Raw genomic sequence first — 15,475 nt, 5'->3', positions numbered from 1 at the left:
CATAAATCCGTGCGTAACCCGTGCGTAATGGTCGAAAAAACCTTTGCAGCGTTGGTATTTTAATTCCAAAAATGACTCTGATCTATGATAAAAACAAAACAAAAAACAAAACAACAATAATAAAAAAACCCCAACAAACTTGGAGATGATATCTGACGTACGACGTGAAGGGTAAAATGCTATAGTATACATTATAGTATAGCTAAAATGACTTGAACGAAATAATTAAATAATTTCTGATTTGACAGAAAATAAATAAATACATTTTATGTGGTAGAATGAATGTGCAAAGATCAAACGGTCCAATATAAATTATTTTTTTTTTCTTTAAAACACTTCTTGTCTGAAGACATAGTTCAAAAATAGTAGATGTAAGTAGATTGTTTTAAATATAATTAGACGTAAACTTTGAGCGCGTGCGTGAAAGTAGAGCGTGGTTTGAATGTAATGAGTTTCTTTATCTAAATGCGTCATCTTTATAAAAGTCTCTGGTTTATCTGTTAAACAGCCTTTGATCTGCCCCGAGTACACACACACACACACACACACACACGCACGCATACACACACACACACGCACCCACACGCACCACACACACACGCACGCACACCCTCCTCCTCCTCTTGTCGGGTTAAGTGCCTGAGAATGGAGCGCTTGAGTTAATAGCCGTAAATCAGCGCTTGGCCCCGGGGCTCTCTCAGACGCAGAGCCGCTCTGTGATCTCTGCAGCCCGGACAAAAGCTGGAGCGGAGCGGCCTCGGAGCGGCCCTCGGAGCTTTTGTGCTACTTTCACTATTCTTTTGTTCTTTGAGCGCGCGCGTTCAGCCGTGTGATCGGCGCTTTGTCGCGGCTGATATCATCAGTCACGTCACGACACACGCACAGGTCCGGAGCTCCGCGTCTTCGTTCTTCTCTTTAATATTACAAATATTATAACAATATTCACATCCCCCGTCACGATAACACATTTTGAAGCACGATATATTGCTACAGAGACTTATCACGATAAACGATAATATTGAAACTACTTTATACCAATGACACAAAGGATAATCCCAGAAAACCAGTTTTAAATCTACATTTTCATTGAAAGGCCTGAGCTGAAACAGCAGAATGAGCCGACATTAGCCACAGAAGTTATTTATTCCACCCTCTACAGCTCAAATCTTATGTTATTGCATAAAAATGGCAAAAACCTCACCAAGATCAGAAAGAAAATGTGCATTCGATAAATACTAAGCTCCATATGTTTTGTTAGAGCTTTCCTGGTCCGACCTGTTTTCGTCCTGATTTAAATATGTTTTAGTCCTGGTGTAGCCCTGCTTTAGTCCTGGTTTAGTCCCAGTTTAGTCCTAGTTTAGTCCTGGTTTAGACCTGCTTTAATCCCGGTTTAGACCTGTTTTAGTCCCAGTTTAGTCCTAGTTTAGTCCTGGTTTAGACCTATTTTAGTCCTGATTTAGACCTGTTTTAGTCCTACTTTAGTCCTGGTTAGTCCTATTTTAGTCCTGATTTAGACCTGTTTTAGTCCTGGTTTAGTCCTACTTTAGTCCTGGTTTAGACTCTGTCTGTGTGGCTGCTTTTTGGACAGAGGCTTGTAGAGTCAGTCTCCACTTGACGCCCTCAGGAGATCCGATCACACAGAAGACCCGGTGCGGAGGACAAAGGGATGGGAGAGGATGTGAGAGCGTTTCTTTATTATCCGTCTGTTTGTGCTCTGCGCTCCTGCTGCGTTCCAGCCGCGTCCCGCTCCGTCTCCGCAGTGGAAACGCGCGGCCTGTCAGTGGAGGAATGATAAAAGCTTTGCCCGGAGCTACCGCCGCAGTGGAGCCGCTCGGTCTGCGCTTCTAACCGCTCATTAGCGCAGTGTCGTTTAACCTCAGCTTTAAAACAGGCAGAGAAAGCGGGTTGTCATACCAGATCAGGCTCAGGTGTTCCTCAGGTGTTCCTCAGGTGTTCCTCAGGTGTTCTTCAGGTGTTCTTCAGGTGTTCCTCAGGATTCTCTCTGCAATAGAACCACGTGTGACTAAAATCCACAGACGTTGCACTGTTCATTTATAGGCCTATTGTGATAATTAAATGTATTTATCCAGCCACATCTGCAGATGAAATAAAGACTTACTACTAAACTTTCCTCAGTTAAACAGGAGCGTGGAGCACGGCCCACCTCTCGGTGCTCGCTCCCCGGGACCTGTGCAGCCGAGCCCGGCCTGTCTGCGCGCAGCCCCCGCTCCGGCCTCTGGCGCCACTAAATCTGGGTTAAGTTTCTCAAAGCGGCTGCAGCTGTAGAAAAACATTCCAGCGCGCACAAATGCGTACATGACGCAGCTGATCCGCTGGTTTAGTGGAAGTTTAAGGTAAAATATTTCTTTGGATCGAATGAACCTTTAAATTTATAAAAAAACAAAGTGCGTAATTAAATGGCACTTTTGCATTAAATATGATGAAATATGCATATGTCCTAGATCTTATTTGGGCCAAAGTCAAAACGACCAAAGGTTTCATGGAAAAGAATAAACAATTTATTAAGTTATGTCACAAATATATTTTCATAATATAAACGTCTGATTTACATATTTACAGGCCTCAAACGGACAGTGCTGTTCAAATGCTGCGGCTCCAAAGAGTTTAGAGTTTAGTGCGCACCTACGGGTCCCGGAGAGGCGCCTCGGGTGCGGGCTCCGGAGATACGCCTTGGCTCCGGGTCACTCTGCTCCGGGCCCCGCTTCTTCACTCTCCGCATGACTCTAGCGAAAGTCTCGCTGATCCGGAGGACCAGTCCAAAACAGTCCTTTACGCGGCGCGCGTCACAATCGCATCAGGCCAAATGGTACATACTGTATCCCACGTGCGCGGCGTACACCATCGGTGACACAGGGAAAGAGTTCCGCTGGAACGAGCCACCATAAGAGCCGGGCACGTGCGCTCCGAGGGGAAAGGAGAGGCCGAAGGCGGGAGGCAGCAAAGGTTTGGCCGCCATCTTCAGCTTCTCGAGCTCGGCCTCGTGCAGCCGCTTCGCTTTGGCGCGTCGGTTCTGGAACCAAATCTTCACTTGCGTCTCCGTGAGGCTCAGCGAGCTGGAGAACTCCGCGCGCTCCGCGATGGACAGGTACTGCTTCTGACGGAACTTTCGCTCCAGTGCGAGCAGTTGCGCGGTGGTGAACGGCGTGCGTGGCTTTCGGTTGGTCTTATGCTTGCGCAGCGGGCAAGCGGGCGGACTCCCTGCGGAGAAGAGGACACGGGTAAAACTCAGGTTATGTAAAAGGACAGAGAGAAATCAGAAAGTATCAGCTTATGTCAAAGGAGAGAGAAGTCAGAAACTACAGCACAATGGGACCACTACGCACGACAATGACCCGCAGCTTTGGAGAGTAAAGTCAGAATAAACTTACGAGGAGATACAGGGGAGAAATGCGGGCTCTGGATCCACGGACTCCGCTCCGGTTCCGGACTCTCCGCCTTCAGCGCGTCCTCGGACAGGTTTATGATGTCGCTGACGGAAAACGCCGAGCTCAGCGGTAAGGACCGGACAGACGTGTCGAAGGCGCTCCGCCGGGGCCCGGTGGGCTGGGATGACGCTCCACAAGTGTCCGGAGAAGGTTTGTCGTTGCACGGCCTGTGGTCAGCCATCAGAGCCTCCACGCTGAACGGCAGGACCTTGGATCGAGTCTTCTCTGCGCTCAGGCTGCTCTCCGTGTCCCCGAGCACCGCGCGCTCTCCGCTCTGTGCCATGACGCAGGCTGGGGCCATACAGGGTTGTTCCGATCCGGAGTTTGTGATCCACGGATGAAGCTACTCAGAGTGCGCGCGCTCCCTGACCCATGGCTTCCTCATGTCTGTGCCTCAAGTGAGCGCAAGGACGTATAAGACAGGCGCGAGAGCCAGGCAGCCAATCAGCGCCAAAGTGGGCGTGAACCAAAGGCCTGAATATTAACGATAATAATGACACGAAGTTTACTGAAGTGTTGACGTGCGCGTAAAGAGAAGCAGGAGAAGCGTTTGTGCAGAAACAGGTTTGGTTTCGATCCTTTCTGTCACTTCTGCTCTTGAAGGACCGAATTATAATGAAATCTCACTTTTTCACTTTTAATTACTCATGAATATTAATAAACACACTTTGAACACACTGAACCATCTCCGCTGCGCTGCGGGCCACAGGCAGTAAAACTGGCACGATCATTGGGATCATTGATTATTGCCGCGCTCGGGGCGGATCTGACAGGACTTGTTTATGTGAATGACGCGCGTGTAAGTCGGAGCGGAGTCGGAGCGAAGCCGGAGCGGAGCGCAGCTCATTAGCGGTCTGGTTAGGTTTGAAGTGTCAGTCATTTACCTGCAGCTCATTCGTCAGAGCACGGAGCCACGATGGCGCGCTGTCACACGCACGCGCACGGGCCAGCGGGGAGTTCAGGTTTCACCTTTCACCTTTATGAAGTTACGCGCTGTAAAAAAGAAAGACTTAAAAGGAGTTGAAGAGTGAAATGAAAGAATCCTTTAACGTTTACTTTGACATGTGGGCTTTACAATTACAGGCTTCATTGGACATGTACCTTATTTGTGACTAAGATGTTTTAAATTAAGTCAGCACCATTTTACACGGACTCACTTTTACTAGTATATCTTATCCATTCTGAAAAAACCCTGCGCGCGTCCACGTCGCTAATTGCCGTAAACATCAGTCACGGTGTCACTCCGCGGAGCCGCGTCTAAAGCGCAGACGCGGAGGTTGTCTTTAGGCGCCACCGCGGACACTTCAAACGCTGCGCCGTCCCCAAGGACACTGGCGCACTCACCCGGAGAAATGCGCCTTTTCTCCGTGTGTCGCACGCCACTTTGTCCCTTTGACACGGGCCCGGAGTGGAGGAGAGGTCAGCGGCCTGCCCCTGCACAAAGAGCCGCTCAAAGGGATTCCTGTTTGGCTGTTGCCTGAGAAACGCGCCGCTGGCTCCGGCTTTGAGTCCTGGTGCAGTTCTGATTCAGAACCGCTGCGTCAAAAGTCAAAAGATAAACCCACAAAACAGAAATTTAAAACAAATGATGAGATTTTTTTTTTTGTAGTTTTGTAATTTTAAGAAAAAAGAGAATCGCGTTTTCTGACCAGGAGGAGAGAGCCTAAACATTATATTCACTTCGTTTTCTCAGTGCGTATTTATCAGACTAGTGTTTGGTGCGCTATCTGTCAGATGCCCTCCCATCCTCTTACTGGCCTGCCCCAGTGTGTCAGATGCCCTCCCATCCTCTTACTGGCCTGCCCCAGTGTGTCAGATGCCCTCCCGTTGACCTCGGCCTATCCTTGCACTGTGTAGAATGTAGTTAATCTGCAGATGTTGGTTGCTTCTTATTCCCCTTTGCACCTCCGGGTCGTGTCTTTTAGTAAACTTTTTTTTTTTTTCATTCAGTAAACATTAACCTGCGCCGCACTAAATGATCCCGTCATTAAAGCGTATAATGTCATTAAAGGTATTCAGATGAAGAGCTACAAATGAAGTGTTTACAGTTCATAAAAGTCCGGGACAAAAGAGCAGCCACAGATCACAGGATCGTTAGCATGAGAAAGAGCGCGCGCGCAGGTCTCACACACGCGCGCAGGTCTCACACACGCGCGCAGGTCTCACACACGCGCTCAGGTCTCACACACGCGCTCAGAGTTTGACAGCGGGTTCAGGGCTGCGTGGGGAAGGTGCACTGTTTCGGGCACACTCCTTCCCCAGAAGCCTCTTGCTCCGGTCCTCTTGTTCCAGCCGGTTACGCGTGGCGCGAGGAGAAAGTTTTTCCATTTTAGCCGCAGCGGTTTGATGAGAGAAGTTTTCTCAAATGTAGAAAAAAATATTTGGCAACATTAGACCGAGGCAAGGCCTCATCGTCTCATTTTCTCATTCTGAACGAGCTGAAGTAATTTTGTCATTTTATTTCATGTAAATGCAACACACTTTAAATACATTTGTCTTTTACACAGTGATCCAGGTCTGACGCTGTTGTTTCCATGAACTTTACCTGTAAAACGTCTCCATATGATGATTGGATTCTGCATCACCTGCGGAAAATAAAACTATAATTTACGGATTTTGTCACAGACGATGAAAAGTCTGCTAAATGTTTGAATTATTATTATTATTATTATTATTATTATTATTATTATTATTATTATTATTATTATTATTATTATTATTATTATTATTATTATTATTATTATTATTATATTTTTATTAGTACATGTTTAAGTGTACTTAAACGTGTCTCCGTGTCTAGTGAGGCGGGTGGGCTCATCTCAGCTGCAAAGACGCGCTCCAAACTGAAAAGATGAGGCGGCAGCGCGAGACTCTGATGGAGGAGCCAAAACGAAATCTAAACCTCCAAACTCTACGGAGGAACGACACAAACTCCTGCTCAACGCAACAAAATAACATACAAAATAGCATACATAACATACAAGTCACAGCTTATTACAATTTACAAAACTATAAATTGTTAACACACCGTGCGTCATTTGGAGCGCACTCGGCCCGGGTCCAAAAACACTTTAATCAGTCAGGCCTGTTTTAATGAAGCAGAATGTGTCCCGCTCAGACGGAGCAGAGCCAAGATCCTGTGACAAGAAATCTCCAAGAGTCAAATCTACAAATGTTTCAAATGTTTTTTTCTTTAATCATTTCAGGAGGATGGGAGGGCATCTGACACACAGGGATACAGGAGGATTGGGGAGGGCATCTGACACACCGTAAATGCAGCAGTTGAATTATAATAACTGGCAGTCTCTTTGGGGCGTTATTGAGGCACGTGACCACAGATTCTGGGGCTGGTAATTGCATCTATATTTGTTGATTGATTTTGTGCTAATTATTTATATTTATGAAGCCCTTTAGAGTTAATAATGCGGGTGCATGTGTGCGTGTGCATGTGTGCGTGCCTGTGTGTGTCTCGACCGAATCCCACAGATATGATTTTTCCTCGCAGCGCAGATACGATCAGCGCGTGAACCTGACCTCCGCGTGGCCCTTAAAGCCTCATCTGTTTCCGCGCGGTATCAGCGCCTGTCCGCCCCCGCGCCGCCGCCCCTCCGCCGCCCCCGTGCCGCCGAGCCGCTGCCGAGCCCCGATAAAGCCGGTCCTTTCACCGCGGCCCGGTTTCATTCTCCTCCCGCACCATTAAACGCCATTAAACCGGAGAAAAACCGCCAGAAGGACGATCCGAAGTGTCCCGTGAAAACAGACGGAGCTCTAATTTATGATCCGAGCCGAGTGCGCGCGGAGATAGGGCCAAAGCGGCGCGTAAAAGGAGAGCTTTATCAGCGCGTAATAAGCGCGTAATGTGCTACAAATCACCGGTAACGAGCGCACCGGGATCAGAGTGGAACCGCGCGGACCAGAGTCTAAACGCGCGCGCGCCTTGGAAACAAATTAGGCCTGATTACGGCAAATCCCGTGCTAATGAAGAGATCAGATCATTAAAGGAAGCGCAGTGAAGCGTGATGACGTAATGACGTGTTTAATGGGCCTTTATATTTGGAGCAGATTTGATTCTCACGAGGACGGATCCACGAGCGCAGCACTTTCACTTTTACCAAGTTTCAAATAGTCCTATAATGTACGGACCAATGGGAGGGTGTCTGACACCACAGAGCTGTGTGTCTTTGGGTTATATTGTTTTATTCATGTTTGTTTTACTGCACGTTTCAGTTTAAAACAATCAAATAAAAACATTTCTGGTGTTTGATCGTTTCACACGTGCTTCTGTGGCCTTTTATTTGACTTTTTTTCCCATTTCTTTATTTCATGAAGAATTTTTGAACAATTCCGTTTAAAAACACATTTCCACAAACCTACAATAAAAAAAAAATCACGGTTCTGTTTCTGTTCAGCTCAACTTTTTTTTCCCTTAAAGATTTTTATTTGTCTTTTATTTGTCTTCTCCATAAACACATGAACAATTCCACTGTAGTCTTAATAATAATAATAATAATAATAATAATAATAATAATAATAATAATAATAATAATAATAATAATAATAATACAGTTTCTTCTAAGTGTGAGGCCTCTGTCTCCATGGTGACAAACCAATTAAGCTCTGATCACAGAGCAGAGGCATCTGATCTGATGCACAGCGCCTTAAACACAGGAAGCACAAACATCAGCCTTTAATGTTAATATTCTGTCTAAATAAAGCTTGAACCTTTAACAAATCAAATGAGACTTTAACTTCAACAGATCATTTACCACATGTATCACATGAGTCACTCTCAGCACAGATCTGACGCGTTAATGGTCCTGTATTACACAAAACTGACTCTTGTGAGCTTTAAACCATGTTATAATGTTTCCTCCTCAAAAACAGACTTGGAGTTGTGTTTTGTTTCATTCACGCATTTTTGATTAAGACTTTATTATGTCTGTCTACATCTCCAAAGCTCAACATGCTCTGTTCCACCTTGTGATGTCACAAAGCAGTTGTTTTCAAGTTAACAGATACTTTTACCTTTAGTTCAGTAGAAATTGGAAATTCTAGGGCTGAAATCATCCAAATGATTCTAGTGAAGGTTTATGGAGATTAAAAACACAGTGGAGCACTTCCTGTATCACCACATGACATCACAAGGTGGAACAGTGTTTTCTATTTGTGAGAAAAGCTCAACCTAAATGTGCAGGGTTTGTGTGTTAAACATGTGTGAATGAAACAAAACACAACTCCAGGTCTGTTTGTGATGAGGAAACAACATTAGAACAGATCAGAAAAGAGATGTGCCCTTTAAACACAAATGTATCAGATCCAAAAACTTTCATCATGTTTTTAACTTTAACAAAATGAAGTTTTGTTAAAGTCGCCCATCACTCGTCTGTTTCGATCGCCCCGCTTCACTCTGGCAGCACACAGCACACTCAGGCCTCCCTCTGTTTAGGCCTAAAGGAAAACAAACAGGAACAGGAGGAGGCGGAGTTGAACCCTCAACCTGTCCCTGGATCAGTGTCTGGCTCCACGGTAATCTACCCCGTCTCCTGCAGTTTATCCTACGCTCTACCACCGGGAGGGATTCCATCGCTCCACTTCCTTCCATCTCTGCTCCCTTGCTTCTCTCTCTCTCTCTCTCTCTCTCTCTCTCTCTCTCTCTCTCTCTCTCTGTGGACAGCTGTTCTTGTTTTAAAAATCCAAAGATGATGGTTTTATCTCTTCTGCTTTTATGCTTTCTCTTACTCATCACTCTCTTTCACCTCATCTCTCTCTCTCCTTTTCTTCTCCTTTCATCACTCACTTCATCCCCTCTGCATCTCCTTTCCCCTCTCTCCTCCCTCCCTCTCTACTCCCCTGTCCCTCTTTCATTGCTCCCTCTCCCATTCCCTCTAGCCCTCTCACTTTCTCTATGCTCCCTCGCTCCTGTATCCCTTTCCTCTCCTCTCTGCTCCCTTATCTTGCTCCCTCCTTCTCTGCCTATTTCCCTCCCTCTTCCATCACTCCCTTCCCCCTCCCTCTCTCTCCTCGCTCCCCCTTTCCCTCTGATGCTATTCCTCCCTCTTCCATCACTTCCTCCCTCTCCCCCCTCTCTCTCTCTCCTTTCTCTCTCTCTTTCCCTCTGCTCCCTCTTTCCTTCCCTCGTTGCTCCCTCCTTCTGTCCCTCCGTCTTTCTTCCTGCTCTGTCGCTCCTCCATGTCTCCCTCCCTCTGGTCATCTTTCGTTCCCTCTGCTTCCTCTCTCCCTCCCTCTTTCCCTCTGCTTCTTCACCCTCTCCTTCACTCTTCTCTCTCTCTCACTCCCTTTTTTCTCTGCTCCCTCGGCTCACTCCCTCTTTCCCTCTGCTCCTCCCTCTCTTCCTCTCTCCCTCTCTCCCTCTCTCCCTCCCTCTTTCCCTCTGCTCTGTCGTTCCAGGCCCATAAACGATGATAAAACAGAAGATTTATTTCCAGACGATATTTTTTCCTAATTACAAAAGTCGCCTTAACAAATTCAGGCTTATTTATGATCCTGCCTTTGTGCTCTGTTTGAGAGAGACAAGAGACAGAGGGAGGGAGCGAGGGAGGGAGGAGGAAAAGAGAGAGAGACAAGAGACAGAGGGAGGGAGGAGGAAAAGAGAGAGAGACAAGAGACAGAGGGAGGGAGCGAGGGAGGGAGGAGGAAAAGAGAGAGAGACAAGAGACAGAGGGAGGGAGGAGGAAAAGTGAGAGAGACAAGAGACAGAGGGAGGGAGGGAGGAGGAAAAGAGAGAGAGACAAGAGACAGAGGGAGGGAGGAGGAAAAGTGAGAGAGACAAGAGACAGAGGGAGGGAGGGAGGGAGGGAGGAGGAAAAGAGAGAGAGACAAGAGACAGAGGGAGGGAGGAGGAAAAGTGAGAGAGACAAGAGACAGAGGGAGGGAGGGAGGAGGAAAAGAGAGAGAGACAAGAGACAGAGGGAGGGAGGAGGAAAAGTGAGAGAGACAAGAGACAGAGGGAGGGAGGGAGGGAGGGAGGAGGAAAAGAGAGAGAGACAAGAGACAGAGGGAGGGAGGAGGAAAAGAGAGAGAGACAAGAGACAGAGGGAGGGAGCGAGGGAGGGAGGAGGAAAAGAGAGAGAGACAAGAGACAGAGGGAGGGAGGAGGAAAAGTGAGAGAGACAAGAGACAGAGGGAGGGAGGGAGGAGGAAAAGAGAGAGAGACAAGAGACAGAGGGAGGGAGGAGGAAAAGTGAGAGAGACAAGAGACAGAGGGAGGGAGGGAGGGAGGGAGGGAGGAGGAAAAGAGAGAGAGACAAGAGACAGAGGGAGGGAGCGAGGGAGAGAGGGACAAGAGACAGAGGGAGGGAGGAGGAAAAGAGAGAGAGACAAGAGACAGAGGGAGGGAGTGAGGGAGGGAGCGAGGGAGAGAGAGACAAGAGACAGAGGGAGGGAGCGAGGGAGGGAGGAGGAAAAGAGAGAGAGACAAGAGACAGAGGGAGGGAGGAGGAAAAGAGAGAGAGACAAGAGACAGAGGGAGGGAGGAGGAAAAGTGAGAGAGACAAGAGACAGAGGGAGGGAGCGAGGGAGGGAGGGAGGGAGGAGGAAAAGAGAGGGGGACAAGAGACAGAGGGAGGGAGGAGGAAAAGTGAGAGAGACAAGAGACAGAGGGAGGGAGCGAGGGAGGGAGCGAGGGAGAGAGAGACAAGAGACAGAGGGAGGGGGCGAGGGAGGGAGGAGGAAAAGAGAGAGAGACAAGAGACAGAGGGAGGGAGCGAGGGAGGGAGGAGGAAAAGAGAGAGAGACAAGAGACAGAGGGAGGGAGGAGGAAAAGAGAGAGAGAGACAAGAGACAGAGGGAGGGAGGAGGAAAAGTGAGAGAGACAAGAGACAGAGGGAGGGAGGGAGCGAGCGAGGGAGGGAGCGAGGGAGGGCGTGAGGGAGAGAGAGACAAGAGACAGAGGGAGGGAGCGAGGGAGGGAGGAGGAAAAGAGAGAGACAAGAGACAGAGGGAGGGAGCAAGCGAGGGAGGGAGCGAGGGAGGGAGCGAGGGAGAGAGAGACAAGAGACAGAGGGAGGGAGCAAGGGAGGGAGGAGGAAAAGAGAGAGAGACAAGAGACAGCGGGAGGGAGGAGGAAAAGAGAGAGAGACAAGAGACAGAGGGAGGGAGGAGGAAAAGAGAGAGAGACAAGAGACAGAGGGAGGGAGCGAGGGAGGGAGGAGGAAAAGAAAGAGAGACAAGAGACAGAGGGAGGGAGCAACGGAGAGAGAGACAAGAGACAGAGGGAGGGAGCGAGGGGGAAAAGAGAGAGAGACAAGAGACAGAGGGAGGGAGAGAGGGAGTGAGGGAGAGAGAGACAAGAGACAGAGGGAGGGAGCGAGGGAGAGAGGGAGGAGGAAAAGAGTGAGAGAGAGACAGAGGAAGGAAAGTAGTGAGGGAGAAGGAGGAAAAGAGAGAGAGAGACAGAGGGAGGGAGCGAGGGAGGGAGAGCGGGAGAGAGAGGGAGGGAGAGAGAGACAGAGGGAGGGAGGGAGGGAGGGAAAGAGTGAGAGAGAAACAAGAGACAAAGGGAGGGAGGGAGGAGGAGGAAAAGAGTGAGAGAGAGACAAGCGACAGAGGGAGGGAGGGAGAGAGGGAGGAAAAGAGTCAGAGAGAGACAAGAGACAGAGGGAGAGAGACAAGAGACAGAGGGAGAGAGACAAGAGACAGAGGGAGGGAGAGAGAGACAAGAGACAGAGGGAGGGAGAGAGAGACAAGAGAGAGGGAATGAGGGAGGGAGGAAAATAGTGAGAGAGAAACAAGAGACAAAGGGAGGGAGGGAGGAGGAAAAGAGTCAGAGAGAGACAAGAGACAGACGGAGGGAGGGAGGAGGAGGAAAAGAGTGAGAGAGACAAGAGACAGAGGGAGGGAGGGAGAGAGGGTGGAAAAGAGGGAGGGAGAGTGAGGGAGGGAGATGAGGGAGAGAGGGAAGGAGGGAGAAGGAGAAAAAGAGTGAGAGAGATGGGGGTGGACAGAGTGAGAGGAGGAAGGAGGAAGAAACAACAGAAAGGGAAGAAGGAGAAGAAAAAGCCTGAGGGGGAGGGAGGAGAGAGGAGAACAAACAATAGAATGGGAAGGAGGAGAAGAAAAAGACTGAAAGACAAGAGAATGGAGGGGGAGAGATGGGGTGAGAGAAGAGTCACAAGAAACAGTGGGGTGGGAAGGAGGGATAGAGACAAGAGAGTTAAGGGAATGGAGAAAGCGATGGGAGAAAGAGAGGATACAGGAGAGGCAGAGCACAGAAGGAGAGAGATGAAGCTGAGAATTGACGGTTCGATTCCCACTGTTATCTCCTGACTGTCACTGTGCCTTTGAGCAGGACACTGATGCACTTGATCTCACTTCAAAACCACATATTTCCTTCTATTTGAAAGTTTTAAACTAAAGTGAAAAAAAATGGTTTAGTTTAAAATGTGTCTCAGTAGAAACACAAAAAGGTCAAAGGTCAAACTTATGAAAACCTTTGTATGTTTTAGATGTAAATATTTTCATGAACAATGTCATCATTGCGCCTCCATTTAGTCTCATTATCTTTATGAGAAAGCTTTAAGTTGGCAGCTGCCCAGAGGAGACGCTCATGTTTTTAATTTTTCCACATATTTATGGCGACGTCTGGAAAATTGAGACGCTTTTTGCAATTCCAGGGTTGAAATGATCCAAATGTAAAGGTGAAGGTTTATGGAGTTTAAAAACACAGTGGAGCACTTCCTGTATTGCCACATGACATCACAAATTGGAACAGAGTCTTTTCTGTTTGAGAGATGAACTCATATGCAGAGTTTGTGTGTTAAACATGTGAATGAAACAGAACACAACCCCAGGTCTGTTTGTGATGGGGAAACAACATTAGAACAGAGATCAGAAAGTAGAATGTTACAGAATATGGGGCGTTTAACCTGCCTAAGAGTCTGATGCTCCTTTTGCACCTCTGTGGAGTCCGACATGATGGAGACTCTGGGATGAAATTAAGGAAATAAAATGGAACTGTAGCTGCAAATATTTTGGAGAGAAATGTTTTCAGCTAAAATGAGTCAACAACTCTTTTTGTAAACTTACAAACTTGTGTAGTTTGTGCAGAGACATCATGAAGGAAGTTCATTTAAAACTAAAACTGAAATCTTTCAGAGATTAAATATCTTTGAAGTTGTTTTAAAAGAAAAACAAATGAAAATGGCAAAGAACATATGTATGGAGGTACAACCTGGTGGAGGTAGGGTGGAGGTCTGCAGCCAGGCTCTCCTGCAGACATCAAGGGAGGTAATTCAGGTCAGATGATCATAAGAACTACATATAAAACTGTAAGGACGATATTAACAAAAAACATAAAGAGGTTATGAACAAAAAACATAAAGAGGTTATGAACTAAAACCATGAGGTAATGAACTAAAACCACGAGGAGGTTATGAACTAAAACTATGAGGAGGTTATGAACAAAAACCATGAGGAGGTTATGAACAAAAAACATGAGGAGCTTATGAACAAAAACCATGAGGAGGTTATGAACTAAAACCATGAGGAGGTTATGAACAAAAACCATGAGGAGGTTATGAGCAAAAACCATGAGGAGGTTATGAACTAAAACCATGAGGAGGTTATGAGCAAAAACCATGAGGAGGTTATGAGCAAAAACCATGAGGAGGTTATGAACTAAAACCATGAGGAGGTTATGAACAAAAAACATGAGGTTATGAACAAAAAACATGAGTAGGTTATGAACTAAAACCATGAGGAGCTTATGAACAAAAACCATGAGGAGGTTATGAACTAAAACCATGAGGAGGTTATGAACAAAAACCATGAGGAGTTTATGAACAAAAAACATGAGGAGGTTATGAGGAGGTATGTGTCACCTGACCTGGACTTTCTCCTTCATAAAATGTGATGTGATAAATCTGCACACAGGGGATGTGAGCTTTTTAAAAAAAAAAAAAAAAAAAAATAAAAATAAAAAAAAAAAAAAATATATATATATATATATATATATATATATATATATATATATATATATATATATATATATATATATATATATTAGTATCGTTGTGGCAAAATGTGTCTCAAAACTCCTCACTTTCTCTCTCCTCTCTATCTCCTTTTTGCTCTCTCTATCCTTCTCTCTTCACTGTCTTCTCTCATTCTCCCTTTTGTTTCTCCCCTCACTTTTCTTTGCCCTCTTTCTGTATCCTCTCTTCTGTCTTTTCTCTTTGGCCTCTCTCTCCCTATCCTATCTTCTCTCTCTTCTCTTTGGTGTTGCTCACTCTATCCTCTCTTTTCTCTCTTTTTTTCCTCTCCCTCTCATTACCCTATCTTGTCTTTGCCGTCTCTTTCTATTCTCTCTTTTCTTGGCCCTCTCTCTATGCTATCTTCCCTCTCCTCTCTTTGCCCTCTCACTCTATCCACTTTTTTCTTTGCCCTCTGTCTCCATCCTCTCTTCTCTTTACTTTCTCTGGTTAAACTTGAGACTAAAATGACTTGTTAATCGCAGTAATTTGCAGGACCAGCGCAGTGTTATTGAAGTATTTGAAGTACTTTTACTGCGTGTCGAGTTACTGCTGCATAAACACGGCCGAGTGAGGACTTATTATTTTAAATGTGTTTATTGAAAGGAGCCATTATAGAGACTGTATTTAGACTTCTCCGTTTCAGAGTCACTGAAGTCTAAATACGACCTTTAGTCTGTCTCTCTCTGAGGATTTACGTGAGTTTATTTTAACCTCACGAAGCATCATTTTCTAAACTTTTGCCAAAACTAAATATGAAATCATCAAATGTACACAACCAGTCAAACTACTTTCTCCATTTTAGACACAGACAAAACAATATATGGGATTATGCACCAAAGCAAAAACGTCAACTCAACTAAATATGTTTCATATTTTATATTCAAATCCTCACAGTATTCATCCTTTGGTTTGGTGACAGAGCTGCAAACACTTGGGTTTCTCTCACTGAGCTTCAGGATGAAGTCTCCTGAAATGGTTTTCACTTCACAGCTGTGCCATGTCAGAGTCAGGGAATGCCACAAGTGCAAAGCAGTGACC

The 15,475-nt window shown here is 46.3% G+C and overlaps 1 protein-coding gene across 1 annotated transcript; it reads right to left on the bottom strand.

The window, feature by feature from the left end:
- Positions 1-2,531: 2,531 nt before the first annotated feature.
- On the bottom strand, positions 2,532-3,823 carry msx1a (muscle segment homeobox 1a). The gene is made up of 2 exons (XM_033966478.2): positions 3,390-3,823; positions 2,532-3,219 (listed from the first exon to the last, which is right to left on the bottom strand). Exons 1-2 carry the CDS (start codon positions 3,745-3,747, stop codon positions 2,816-2,818), a joined length of 762 nt encoding a protein of 253 aa, XP_033822369.2. The 5' UTR covers positions 3,748-3,823; the 3' UTR covers positions 2,532-2,815.
- Between the last annotated feature and the right edge of the window lie 11,652 nt (positions 3,824-15,475).

Source organism: Periophthalmus magnuspinnatus, chromosome 5 (assembly GCF_009829125.3).
Source record: "Periophthalmus magnuspinnatus isolate fPerMag1 chromosome 5, fPerMag1.2.pri, whole genome shotgun sequence".
NCBI lineage: Eukaryota > Metazoa > Chordata > Actinopteri > Gobiiformes > Gobiidae > Periophthalmus > Periophthalmus magnuspinnatus.
Note: the sequence above shows the minus strand (reverse complement) of the source record. Positions and strands in the feature narration are given on the sequence as shown.

Bases quoted from the DNA above. Each gene is read 5' to 3' on its own strand.
- msx1a (XM_033966478.2), bottom strand. From the start codon at position 3,747: ATGGCCCCAGCCTGCGTCATGGCACAGAGCGGAGAGCGCGCGGTGCTC. The intron at 3,220-3,389 runs GTAAGTTTATTC...TCTTCTCCGCAG, and splicing joins TTTCTCCCCTGTATCTCCTC to GGAGTCCGCCCGCTTGCCCG.